This window comes from Gorilla gorilla, chromosome 2, assembly GCF_029281585.2.
Source record: "Gorilla gorilla gorilla isolate KB3781 chromosome 2, NHGRI_mGorGor1-v2.1_pri, whole genome shotgun sequence".
Lineage (NCBI taxonomy): Eukaryota > Metazoa > Chordata > Mammalia > Primates > Hominidae > Gorilla > Gorilla gorilla.
Window position 1 is genome coordinate 51,557,621 of NC_086017.1, and position 14,496 is coordinate 51,572,116.

General features: G+C 36.5%; 1 protein-coding gene across 11 annotated transcripts in view; it reads right to left on the reverse strand.

Moving 5' to 3' along the window:
• Positions 1-14,496, reverse strand: part of ULK4 (unc-51 like kinase 4) — a 715,846-nt gene that overhangs the window by 410,541 nt on the left and 290,809 nt on the right. For all 11 annotated transcript variants that reach the window (XM_055381350.2, XM_063703713.1, XM_055381348.2 and 8 more), the window contains one exon: positions 6,293-6,385. In XM_055381350.2, the coding sequence (XP_055237325.2) occupies positions 6,293-6,385 (93 nt within the window). The remainder of the gene's footprint in view (positions 1-6,292; positions 6,386-14,496) is intronic.

Below are 14,496 nucleotides of genomic sequence, written 5' to 3' on the forward strand. Positions count from 1 at the left end.
GTACTCTAAACTCATAATATATACAAACAAAATTAAAACGCATATCCTTCAAACAACATGATGCTGTTGGATACAATTAATAAGCAAGTTAAATTTGTAACAAATGGTTCATGGTTATTTTTACATATTTGGAAATCTGCACAAACAATTAAGGCACTCTACTCTTGATGTACATCTATAGTTGACCATTTTGCCTCAAAACCACTGATACCCTGTAATCCCAGCACTTTAAGAGGCCGAGGTGGGTGGACCATGAGGTTAGGAGTTCAAGACCAGCCTGGCCAAGATGGTGAAACCCCATCTCTACTAAAAATACAAAAATTAGCCGGGTGTGGTGGCAGACACCTGTAATCCCAACTACTCGGGAGGCAGAGGCAGAGAATTACTTGAACCCAGGAAGTGAAGGTTACAGTGAACTGAGATCACACCACTGCACTGCAGCCTAGGTGACAAAGCGAGACTCCGTCTCATTAAAAAAAAAAAAAAAAACACACACACCACTGATACCAAATAACTGGGGATGATCTCTAAAGTTAATGAGTTGCCATTTTAGGCACCTGGCAAAATCAGGGGTGACATTCCCCAGCACTAGGCCTAATTTTCTTTTGGTTACAGTAAGCAAATAAACAGAGCACTTAAAAAAATTGACCATATATTAGGCCAAAGCAAATAATAAGACAGAAATAGGACAAAAAATTTTACCTGATCACAATGCAATGAAACTAGAAATTAATATCAAAGACTTAATCGTCACATAAGGGAATGGCGAAGATCACATATACACTAATTTGATAAAGGTTTTGAATTAATAGGCACTTGTACACAGATGGTGGAGAGAAAACTGGCACAACTTAGATTGGGGAAAATTTGGCAACATCTCTCAAAATTACAAATACTTACACCAGTGGTTCTCAAACTTGTTTGCACATTTAACAGCTGGAGAGCGTCTAATTCCTGATGCCAGTGTCTAGCCCTAGAGATTGTGATTTAATTGGCCTAGGGTATGGCCTGGACTTCAAATTTTTAAAAAGCTCCCCAAGTGATACTAATGTACAGCCAAGTTTGGAAATCGCTTGCTTAAATATCTTTTGATAAGCAATTCCACGTCTCATTTATGGTACACATATATTCACACATATGATCAATGTCCTATTTCATTAACTGTAGCTTTGTTTTGTAACACCAAAAGATTAGGAAAGAACAAATATTCACCTAAAGGAGACTTGTTAAATCAATATCTAATATTGATAAAATGCAACGCTATGTATCTGTTTAAAGGAGTGGCACAGATAGTATATGAATTACATTTCAATAAAACTGTTAATTTTTAAAAGAGGTCCAGAAATGGTATAGACAGCATGCTACTGTGTATGTGAAAAACAATACACACACACACACACACACACACACACACACACACATACTGGCAGCAGTGGTTCTCTGTGGAGGAAGAACTGCTTTTCTCTGTATACCCTTCAAATACTGAAGTTCTGAACATGTTATGTATTAACTCCGAAAAATAAATTTTTAAAATTAAAATGAAATATAAAACCAATGTAGTCATATTCCCCAATCAAACAGAATTTTTATGAGGTAACATTCAAAGCGTCACAAGGGAACTTTTTGGAATGATAGAAACCCTCTTTATTTTGATTGTGATAGTAGTTTACATAATTGCGTACCATTTTCAAAACTCATAGAACTGTATACCTCAAATGAGTGATTTTAATCCATGTAAATTATATCTCAATAAACCTGTTTATTTATTTATTTAAAGCTTACATGACACCTGAGACCTCTTGAACAATGCTGACAGAAATGTAAATTGGTACAACCCACCTGGAAAACTCCTTTGTGGTACAGTGTATCTGTTGGATCTGGTTTACCAAAAGCCCTCGGACTCAGCATTTTCACCTCTGCATACGAATATTGATGGCTGCACTATTCATGACAGCAAAAATACGGAACCCAGACTTTGTTAAAAGTAAAATGGATTGGGCAACTGTGGTGTATTTGTGCAATGGAAAGCCAAGAGAAGATGATTTGGTTTGAAAAGTAGCATTGCCCAGACCAAGGAACTACTGGCAAAGGGCATAAGCAGAAAAAGATACACACACATTCCTTGACCATATGAAGTGGTAGTCATTCTTACTTGTAAGAGAAATACATGTTAAAATTACTCTGAAATAACTCATTTCACCTGCCACAATGGCAACATTGCAAAGTTTAATGAGTTTTGATGGCAAGACTTGCAGAGAAGTAAGCATCCTCAGATATGTCCTTTGGAGGCATAAAATAGTAAACCCAAGGGAAAGAAATTTGGCCATATAAAAAAAAAAGTTCAGTGTATTTCTCCTTTGATACATCAATACATTTATAGGAATTATCCTATAAGATATACATTCATATGTACAAAATAACACATTTATGAGAGTATTCATTATTTGCAATTACACAAGATTAGAAACAAGTCTATCAATTAGACACTAGAAAAGTTATAATACATCCATGCAATGGAAGATCTTACCACTGTAAAACCCAATGTAGAAGCTCTCTATGTATTGATACAGAAGCCAATCTAGGGGACAGTTAAGTGAAAAAAAAATCAAAGGGGAGAAAAACATATGTAACATGCTGGTTGTGTATAAAAGAAACAAAAGAGGCTGGGCAAGGTGGCTCACGCCTGTAATACCACCACTTTGGGAGGGCAAGGTGGGCGTATCACCTGAGGTCGGGAGTTCGAGACCAGCCTGACCAACATGGAGAAACCCTGTCTCTACTAAAAAATACAAAAACAAATTAGTGGGGTGTGGTGACTCATGCCTGTAATCCCAGCTACTCGGGAGGCTGAGGCAGGAGAATAGCTTGAACCCAGGAAGCGGAGGTTGTGATGAGCTGAGATTGTGCCATTGCACACCAGCCTGTGGCAACAAGAGTGAAACTCCGTCTCAAAAAAAAAAGAAGAGAGAAAAGAAAAAATATTTATTCACATTAGCTTGCATTTGGATACATAATGAATAAAAATACTTAACCATAGGGGAAGATGAGGAAAGAACAGAATAAACAGAGGAAGAAATGAGACTTCTCAGTATCTACCTTTTAAAAAATACTGTTCTTTTTTCTCCCACTAAAAATCAATTACTCATTCCAAAATGTTACACTTAAAATGCATTCTTAAAAATCCTTTTAGGGAAATAAAACAAATTCAAAAGTCTAATTACTTTTTCCTTCTTCATCCCTTCCTTAAGGTATGTAAAAATGGACTTTGCAAGTTGCACACATGTTGCTAGGACCTCCCTTTGAAGTGAGGGGGACAATAATTGGTCTTTAATGCATTCCTCTTGATCCCCTTGACCTTTGGAGCCTCAGCCATAACTGACATGAGGCAAGACTTATTTTAACGCTCTGTTTTTCAAGAAAAGCCAAACAGAATCCAGAAAGAGACCGCAAATAAGACACAGGTATCCAGAAAGAGTTCACAAATAAGACAAAGGTAGCATTTAATGGGGAGGGGGTGGTAAATAAGTAATTTCAGTCCACAAAATGATTTAGATATCTTTGTATATCAATATTCAAACTGTATCTTGCCTTTTGAAACTGTTAGTGTTCTACATTATGGCTATATCATAGTTTATGTTTTACTTATATAAAATTGTATAAATTTTATAAAATTTTATCATTTTTAAAATTATTTCCCTTCGTAGAATTTTATTTGTGTATATGTGAGTTTTTCTCTAGAACAAATCCTTCGAGGTAGAATTGAAGGTTGAAGGCTGTGTACCTTTACACTTTAATTAAATACAGTGAACAAATATTCAAAGAGATTCACTGTTATCAGTAGTTAGGTGAATGCAAATAAAATGAGATCCCATTTTCATTCATTAGTTTGGCAAAGATATTGGCAAGAGTATGAATAAATATGATATGAAAAGATCTCCAAATCATTTTGATAAGTGAAAAAGCAAATTTCATAGATACAGAATGATACTATCTAGGTTTTTTTTTAGTCAATCACCACGAAGTAAATTTATTTATTTCAGTATTTATGTGTGTGTGTGCGTGCACACATGTACACAGGTATATACACATATGTGTGTGTATACTCGTATACATACACACATATATATACATACAGATAGGTAGGCAGGCAGGCAGATAGATAGATAGATAGAAAGATAGATAGATAGATAGATAGATAGATAGATAGATAGATAGATAGATAGATAGATAGATAATAGACAGACAGACAGACAGAATTTAAGTAGCCAGAAGAAATTCAGGAGGACATACACCAAAATAATAACAATTACTACCTCTAAAGGAGAAACCTGTGAGGCAGAGGGTGTGGGGGATGGAGAAGCCAAGGAGATCTCTCGATTTTACTGTTAGAATTTAAGGCAAAAACAGTATATTCAAATATTACTTGTTCAATCAAAACAAAAAAATACAAAAACCATTCCACTAAATTCTGCTTGTAAACTTTTTTAAAAACTAGAGTAAACAGACTTCTAAACCTAGTCTCTAATCACTTTTAAGATAAAAAAGATTCTATAGAGGCCAAATAACTGTTTCTACTTCTCTAGGGTTTTTCTCTTCAATATGAGGAAATTAAGCTGAATAGAGTTGGCAAGAAGGAAAAGGAGTCTAGAAAACGTGACATGTGGAATAAGCCAAAGTTACATTTAAAAAAGTAATTGCAATCTGTTCAATCTAATGAAAGGATAAAATTAGGATACAGTATTCGCACATGATGTCAAAAGTCCAGGAAATAAATAACTATCTGAATTTTTATGCAACTTCTAATACAGATTCACTCTTTAGAATTCAATTTCTTCTTCAGGAATGGAGAACAATCCCTTCTGAGTGATGAATTTGGAAGGCTCATTGCTCAGGCTCTCTAAAAGGCTATAGAAACACTGAAGCAAACACTTTGCTTCCAACTGGCAAAGATAAAAAGGGTATTAACTTAGGGCTCCCCGGATTCTTTTGCAACATGGCTCAGAGAATAGAGGGTAGTATTTGCATGGCATCCTTTGGAAATGGATGAGGGAAGGTAATAGGCTCGAGAACTACTACAGCCCCAGCACTGTATAACCCAAAAACCGTGAGCAACTTGTCACTTGTGACTCAGTCACGGCAAATCTATGTGCCCTGACACACCCACTGGGATGAGTGTTTTGGATATGAATACTTTTTAGAAACAGCCTTTCTTGTTTGCTAGTAATAACAGTCACAGTGGCTCATAATAATGCAATACTTTCTGTGACTGGACAGCAGACCAGAGGAAATCAAGATGGTTGGGGCTATGTGATTTAGTTATTTGTTAAAGACCAACTGGTAGGTCTGGAGACGCACTGCACCTACAGATGGTATTCAAACCCCAAAAGGTCCTCTTGTACCACCTGTACAAGAAAAGTAGTTTTCTTGTTTGAAAGCAAAAAGCGCCTCTTCCTTTCCCCTTTCTTCCCCTTCTGTGGACCTCTCAGACAAACTAATCTTTACAAAACTAAAAACATCCCAGCAACTAGTTCTAAAGAAATTTGGCATCATCATATTCAGTACCTTCAATAAAGATAAAAGCTCTCTACCACTTAAAAAATAAAATAAAAAAAAAAAAGTATGTCGGCCGGGTGGGGTGGCTCATGCCTGTAATCCCAGCACTTTGGGAGGCCGAGGTGGGTGGATAACCTGAGGTCAGGAGTTCGAGACCAGCCTGGCCAACATAGTGAAACCCCATCTCTACTAAAAATACAAAAATTAGCTGGGCATGGCAGCGGGCGCCTGTAATCCCAGCTACTCGGGAGGCTGAGGCAGAAGAATTGCTTGAACCCAGGAGGTGGAGGTTGCAGTGAGCCAAGATCACACCATTGCACTACAGCCTGGGTGACAGAGTAAGACTCCATCTCAAAAAAAAAAAAAAAAGTATGTCAACTACATAAAATGGCAGCAAATAACAGTCAATAAATACTATTGAGATTTAATAAACTGCTCAGTACAAAATGAGGCACCAATTTTTAAAGTACATATATTGTTTCATCTCTTAAAAGAAGTTATCATTTTAAAGCAGCATGCATTCCACAGTATGCTGACTCTAATAAGAATTAAAAATATGAGAATGAGAGTCAAAACAGCATAAATGACAGATATTACAATCCATGAAACTTAAAAAAATGACGATTTTGACAACTCAAACATTAGTCTTTTGGAATCTCATCTTTAATAACATTTTCAGAACACATAAAATTCATTTCATAGGTGAGACACAAGAAAAAGAAATTTGAACTTCCAGTACCTTGTGAAAGTTCGGTTGTGTTCAGTCATCGCGACTAGCAGTTTCAGAGCATATGCTGGTACTGGGTCAGGTTCTACAAGAATGTGCTCATACCTGAAATGGTAAAGACATTTAAAAAATACTCAGTAGGAAAAATTATGTCCAACCTTGAATTCTATATCCAGCCAAACTATCAATTTAGCTTAAGACAGAAAGATATTTTACACACTAATAAAGATTTAAGTAATTTACCTCTCATGTGCCCCTTCTCAGAAAGTTACTGGCAAATATGCTCTATTGAAATAAGAGAATAAACCAAATATAGAAAGACAAAAGGAAAAACAACTCAGTAGTTGTCCTCACTTAAATGCTACTCTGAACAATAGAAATAATATACCATAAGGTACAAACATCTGAAAAATCTGAAAAACATACAGACTCTGAAATAAATTTATGAGTTACAGGACCTACACAGGTTACTTAACCTCATGAAGTTTGAAACAACTTCACTTTCCAATGCTGATAATGATACTCACTTACTTCATAAAATATTGCTGTTGGGAAGATTCAGTGAGATAATCCATGTAAAACAACTAGTATTGAGCTAGGCATATAGTAAGAGATCAATAAACATTAGGCATCTGTGTTGAAGGTCTCCAAGAACACCCTCACATTCAGAGACTCGCTAGAGAATTCACAGGACTCAGCATGGCTAACATGCAGCACAGCAACATAGTAAAGCCACCTCTGAATCATATGGGAAAGGGTGCACGCGGAGGACTAGAGGATGTCATGTGCCGGTTTCCTTATGTCCTCTGTCTTCCATGAGGGGTCACACGCAGCACACTCTTCCCCCCAGCAATCAAAATGCAGCACGTGTGTGTGATGTTTCTGCCCAAGGAAGTCTATGAGTACTCAATGGCCAAAGTTTTTATGAGGGGATGGTTATGTAGGCAACCTCTATCTAAAATGTGTCAAAATTCCAGATTCCCGGAAGGAAAGCAGCTATGTTCAGCATAAACCAGACTGTCTGCTCAAACAGTTGAGGCACAGTGGACTACCCTTATCAGCTGTTAACTGGGTGCATTGCACTCTGACAGCCAAGTTCCTAGATGTCTAGCCAATTACAATATTTTGCTTACAAAATTTTTGTAAACAAAAAAATTTATGGATAGCAGTATCAGGTCTGCTATGTTAACTCTTCTCTGCACAGCATTATTATTATTAATACTTGAAAATCCTAAATTAAATTTATTACCAAAGAGAATAAAACTCAAAATGTTTTCATCACAATTTCCACAACAAAATTTTCCCAAGATTGTTTTCCCATGTGATTTGCTAGGCAGAGGCTGGTTTATGTACTATGTCTCACCTATTTGAGGTTTACTCTCCAGTATGCAGCACTGTGTAGATGCTCAATAAACAAGCATCAAATGAATAAATGAACAAACTAACCAATTTTATTATTTACTTCTCTGGAATAGCCAACAACTAAAAAGGAAGAAAAATATCTCTAAAATTCCTAACTGGATATTTTAAAAATCTATGATATAAAACAGATGCCTTTCATCTAGAGAATAGGGCCCCATGCTTACTCAGAGCTTATTTACTCTCATTTTGGAAATCATTGTATAACAAGCCTAATTATATAGCCTGTAAGCCCACAACCATTCAAAAGGAGCTAAGTAAAGAAAAGAGACGGACTATTACAGGAAGGCAACCAATGAATTGTAAGAAGTAGGACTTGAAAGCATAAGAAAAACAAAAAAAAGCAGTCTCAAGAATCCCAAGCAAAGAATAGTCTGTGGAGCATTTAATACAGAGTAAGAATTTGCTCATACTCAAATGGGACCTGAGAGCCCACTACACACCATAATGTTCAAAACTGGGGTAATGAGTCAAGACAATGTTAAGTGTAATACAGTGTTCTGTTTAAGAAGCCAGCAAATGTCACATTTTAGAAAATTTGCTTAAATTTTAAAATTATAGTAGTTAAAAGATTTGCCCATGTATAAAACATACAGTATAATCAAGCGTAATTTCAAGAATAAAAAAAATCAATCTTAGGAAATGAGTTAATATATTTTATCATATAAATAAAACAAATATCAAGCAAAAATCTTTAGGGATAATAAAAATGTCTGATAAAATCTAATGTCTACTTAAAATTTTGTTTAAAAAAAGACACAACTTAGCATACTAGAGAGAGATCATTAGTTCCTTTCTCCATGGATTCTTATGAAATAAAAGGTTCTTGCCATCTTGAGTAAAGAGTATGTAAGAATATTCTCAAAGTGTAATGATTTGCTAGAAGGACTCACAAAACTCAGAAAACTTGTTATACTCCCAACTATGGTTTATTACAGTGAAAGGATGCAGATTAAAATCAGCAAAGAGAAGAGACGCATAGGGCAGAGACAAGGAGAGACCAGGACAAGCTTCCAGCTGTCATCTCCCAGTGGAGTTGTACAGTGTTTACTCCTCCCAGTAGCAATGTGTGGCAACACTGGTGAAGTACTTACTACCAACCAGAGAAGCTCACCTGAGCCTTGGTGTCCAGGGTTTTTATTGGAGGTTGGTCATGTAGGCATGGACCACTTGTGGAACTGACCTTAGTTTCCCAGTCTCTAGCTCCTCCAGAGGTCAAGCTGATGTGTTGTAGCCCAAGGCCCCCATCATAACTCACAATGTTACTACCATAAATCATCAGGCATGGCTCAAGGTCTCATGTATTCAAAGGCACTCTTACCAGGGAGGATATTCCAACTGCTAGGAAGTTATCTCCCAGGTGGCAGTCAAGGACCAGTTTCTTTAGAATGTGCAAAGTCTGAACACCCTACACATGATGAGTTAACCCTTTACAGCATACATCCCTAAGAAGGAAACTGAGAGGCACTGTCATTAAAGTCAGAAATAAAATAAGAATCCTCTTCCACTGCTTACCAGTATTTGGAAATTGTCTGGCCAGACAGAATCAAATTGAAGTGATGGTGAGAAACTTCTGATGAGTCCTTCATGTACCCTGGATAACCAGCTCTCCCTGTTCCCACTCCAAGACATATTTGAATTACAGAAGGAAGGACCCACAAGCCTGTGAATTTTTATAAAGCTTCCCAAGTGACTGTCTTATTCACATGCTTGTGTGGAAATCACAAGAGGAAATATGGACAACTACTACTTAGAAATATAACAGAAAAAAACATTCTCAATAGGGCTAGAAAATATATCTTAAAATAGACTTGGAATATACAGAATCTAAATTTAAAAAGAAAACATTGGCCAGGGATGGTGGCTCACACCTATAATCCCAGCACTTTGGGAGGCCAAGGTGGGAGAATTACATGAGGCCAGGAGTTGAGACCAGCCTGGAAAACATCGTGAGACCCTGTCTATAAAAAAAGAAAAAAAAATTATTTTTAAATAATTGGATGCAAGGGCACAAACCTATAGTACTAGCTACTCAGGAGGCTGAGGCGGGAGGATTGCTTGAGCCCAGGCATTTAAGGCTGCAGTGAGCTACGATGGCACCAGTACACTTCAGCCTAGGTGACAGAGCAAGACTCTGTCTCTAAAAAAAAAAAAGAAACACACACACACACAAAAACACTGCTGAAACATTACTGAGTGAAATCAAAGTGTCTTGAGGTCGTTTGAAGTTATCTAACCTTGAAACAGGAGGGAAGAATAAAGCTTATACTAGCTTGTGCATAAGAATTTTCACAAAGAATATCATTCTGTTTTCCTCCTGTTGGAAAAAATGAAGGGCAAAATTCATAATGGGCATGTTTAGAATACAGATATTGAATATATTTTAGTTTAATCAAATGATAGGTTTATAACGGTCAGCAAGATCTAGCCAAAAGTAGGCTGTGATTTATTAAGCTCGTCTTTGAAAGAGCAGCTAGTAATTGAGTCCTGCACTCCTTTGAATGCAACTTAGCAGAAAAAAATATATAGTGATGAGCCCTGACTCTTGAAATGGCCTCAGGGAAGACTAACCAGTGAAGAGCTGGCCCATTCTGATGGACTAGGGGCTGGAGAGGAGCACTCCTAGTGCCCTGAGGCTGGCCAGAGACTAAGATCACTGTTGACATAACAGTGCCCTGTCCAGACAGTATCCCTGAACCTCACACTTCTTCCTCTAGGATCTTCTCTAACCAAGATGTCTTTGCTAGTGGCCAAAGCAGCAGAGATCCAGGCAGGAAAGACCATTCACACTAAATTCAGATCCATTCCAAAGAAGACAAAATCCCTTTAAAAAATCACATATTCGGGACCTAAGGCAAGAATTTGAAGAGACAGTCCCCAACTCTTAATTCTTCATTACCAATCCTATAATTGATAAATCCCTATCTTGTCAAGTGCCTGGTATAGACAGTGCCCAATTAGGTTATCTGGGAGAAAACTGAAACTCGCTATCTAAATAACTCCGGATAATCATGAGAAAATATTCTGAGGGATGTGATGAAACAATTGGTCAAGTGAAGGAAAGTGTCTCCAATTTTGTTGAGGGGAGGGAGAAGGAACTGTATAAGTCCATTCTGCAGGGATTAAGTCAGAGACTCAAATTTTCATCTCAATAGAGTGTGCTCTGATAATTTGAAGGAGCGATTCCAGAATAATCAGCAAACTTTAGGGTGTGAGGAATCTTCCTACAATGAGGAAGATTCTGCTAAATGAAAGGCTAGACTACATTATAAAACCACAATAATTATTACATATAAAGAATACACGTATACAGTCATGTGCCACATAATGACATTTTTGGTCAACAACAGATGGCATATACAATAGTGATCATATAAAAATTTTTTTCTGTACCTTTTCTGTGTTTGGATACATAAATTCTTACCATTGTGTTACAGTTGCCTGCAGTATTCAGTGCAGTAACATGCTGCATAGGTTTGCAGCCTGGGAGCAATAGGCTATACCATACAGCCTAGGTGTGTAGTAAGCTGTGCCACCTAGGTTTGTATAAGGTAAACTCTATGATGTTTGCACAGTGATAAAACTGACTAATGATGCATTTCTCAGAAGGTACTCCCACATGGCACATGACTATAAATCAAAAGAAAAGAAAGGTAACACCTAGCACTGGACAGGAAAGAGTAAATTTAGAAAGGGAGTTAGGCTGGTTAGACCATATCTCAAGAAAATGTATCTCTAATAAACTAAAATTTTAAGGAAAAAATTTTGACTTTATTAGAATACCAAAAGTGAGTAAATTGTTGGGTAAGAAGGCCTCTTTAGCGTAACAAATGTAAAATGAATGAGAAAAATACTTATACCCTTAAAGTTTTTAAGTTAAATATTTCTCAATGGCAAAACCACCATAAACAAACCAAATGAGGAAAAGACAACTTGCAGAATGTGGGTAAAACAAAAAAGTTAATATTCTTACTATATAAAGAGCTATTGCAAATCAATAAACAAACCACAGAAAAATGGACAAAATTCACAGAGAAGGAAATAAATGGCCAAGAAGCATCGGGAAGAAATGGTCTACTTCATCAACATCTGGAGGAATGCAAATTAGAGCTAAGAAAGGTACAATAAAATGGGCAGTTTCATAAAGGGAAGCTGGTAATATAAACTGTTCTTCCTGTGTAAAAATATTGGCAGAATGTATTAAGTATCTTTAAAATGCATATAATTTTAAGGGTCGGGGGGAGAGACAGGGTCTCCCTTTGTTGCCCAGGCTGGTGTGCAGTGGCAAGATCGTAGCTCACTGCAGCCTCAACCTTCCAGGCTCAAAGGATCCCCCAACTTCAGCCCAGGTCCCTCCCCACTCCCACCCCAAAGTAGCTGAGACCATAGGCTCATGCAATCTAATTGTTTTATTTCTTGTAGAGACAAGGTCTCACTATGTTGCCCAGGCTGGTCTCAAACTGCTAGGCTCTAGGGATCCTCCCGCCTTGGCCTCCCAACCTGCTGAGACTACAGGAGTGAGCCACTGTGGCTGGCCAAAATGTATGTGAATTTTAACACAGAAATTCTATCCCTAGAGATTCTACAAAAGGAAATAAGGATGTGTCCAAGGATGTAGCCATAAAAAATGGTCTTTGTAGCATTATATATAATGTAAAATACTGGGGAACTCCTAGATACTCAGTGATTGGGAATTGTTTAAATGATTTTTAGTACATCTATAAATGTAGGTATAGATAATATAATAATAATATAAGACAGCCAGTAATATAGTGTTATATAAATGTAGATATACTCACAGACATAGATAATAACATAGACAATAACAATACAATGTCAAGGAATAGTGGGGACAGACAGGTTCCAAACAGAGAATTTCAAAAAGTACTAAGTAAATCTCACCAGGAACGAAGAAACCATAGAACGGAGCAGGAAGATATTAACTTAAAATGGCAAGCAAGAAGCAAAACGCTGAGAGTCTTGAATAGTTGGGTAAATACTGTTAATGTGTTCTACAATCTTCAGGTTAAAATGTTTCTAAGCAAGGGAAGGATTTGAGGAAGGTAATGTGTTAAAATGCAAATCTGACAGAATGCAACATGGATCTGAGGCTTGAAGAGTTTACAGAGATGTGTGTGGAAAGAGATATTCTGGGTTTAGGTAAAGAGCAGGCTGCCAAACAGCAAGGACACTGAGGTAAAATCTAACTTTTGAGAAGGTTAAAGACATTCCTCTAGACTGCTACAAGAAAGGGGTAGATGGCTGATTCTTTTTGGCATTTTCTGCACATCTCTTTCAAAATGTGAACTAGATGACATCTTTAGTCAACTCCAAAACTTTATAAAATGAAATTGGGTATAAATTAAACAATGGTTAACTTCAAGACTTCCCAGTCTTGTGATTTTTATGTGATTGAGCTCTGTGTGATTCTCTGGTGTTTTGCGTGGATACAAAGATAAAAGTACATCAATAATTAAATGGATATGTAAATGAATAGTGAAATGGACAGTTGGGTGGGAAAAACCTATATATATACTCATATATATAGGTATGTATATATGTATATACATACACATATACATATATATACATACACACACTTTTTTAAGTAAAAGAAATGTAGGTACTTCAAAATAAGTGTTAAATATAATTGCACATAGTAAGCTCTACTCTCTTCTGGGCTGTCTCTTCAATTAGATCAACAGCAAATTTTCATTATGAAAGCCTTAAATAGATAAAAGAAATGACTTCAATAACCCTCAAGGTTTACAAAACATATGCAAAGAACTGAAGTGGTAGAATTATCCTGATTGAGAGGGAGCAAATAATATTTATCTTTATGCTCTATTACCTACCGTTAACTCCCAAACTATCCCAGTTTACATTTCAGTAGTTTGTAACCCAAAGAGGGAGATCACTGTACCTAAATGTGCCAATTTAGGCACAGACTCAAAACATTATACAATGATTAAGTAAAGGAAAAAAGGTAGAATATGATGATGCTTTTGATGCAAAAATATCTGAAGTTAAATTTTATCTACAAAAGATTTATCAAAGGTGAAATATATCCCATGCTCACAGATCAGAAAAATTAATATCATTAAAATGACCATACTGCCCAAAGCAATCTACAGATACAATGAAATCTCTATGAAAATACCAAGGTCATTTTTTAAAGAAATAGAAAAATAATCTAAAAATTCATATGTAATGATAACAACAAAAAAGGCCAGAATAGCCAAAGCAATCCTGAGCAAAAAGAACAAATCTAGAAGCATCACACTACCTGACTTCAAAATATATTACAAAGTTATAGTAACCAATACAGCATGGTATTGGTATAAAAACAGACACACAGACCAATGGAACAGAATAGAGAACTAAGAAATAAATCAACACATTTGTAGCCAATTAATCTTCAACAAAGCCATCAACAACACACACAGAAGAAAGGACACTCTCTTCAAATAAATGGTGCTGAGAAAACTGGAAAATCATATCCAGAAGAATGAAACTGGACCTGTCTCTCATTATATATAATCACAATAAAGACATCAGACCTGAAAGTATAAAACCACTAAAAGAAAACATAGGGAAAACTCTTCAGGACACTGGTCTAGGGAGAGATTTTATAGCTAAGACATCAAAAGCACAGGCAACAGAAACAAAGATAGACAAATGGGACTATATTAAACTTAAAAGCTTCTACGCAGCACAATAAAGTCAACGGAGTGAAGAGATAATCTGCTTACTGGGAGAAAATATTTGCAAACTACACAACCAAGAGGGGAACTAAT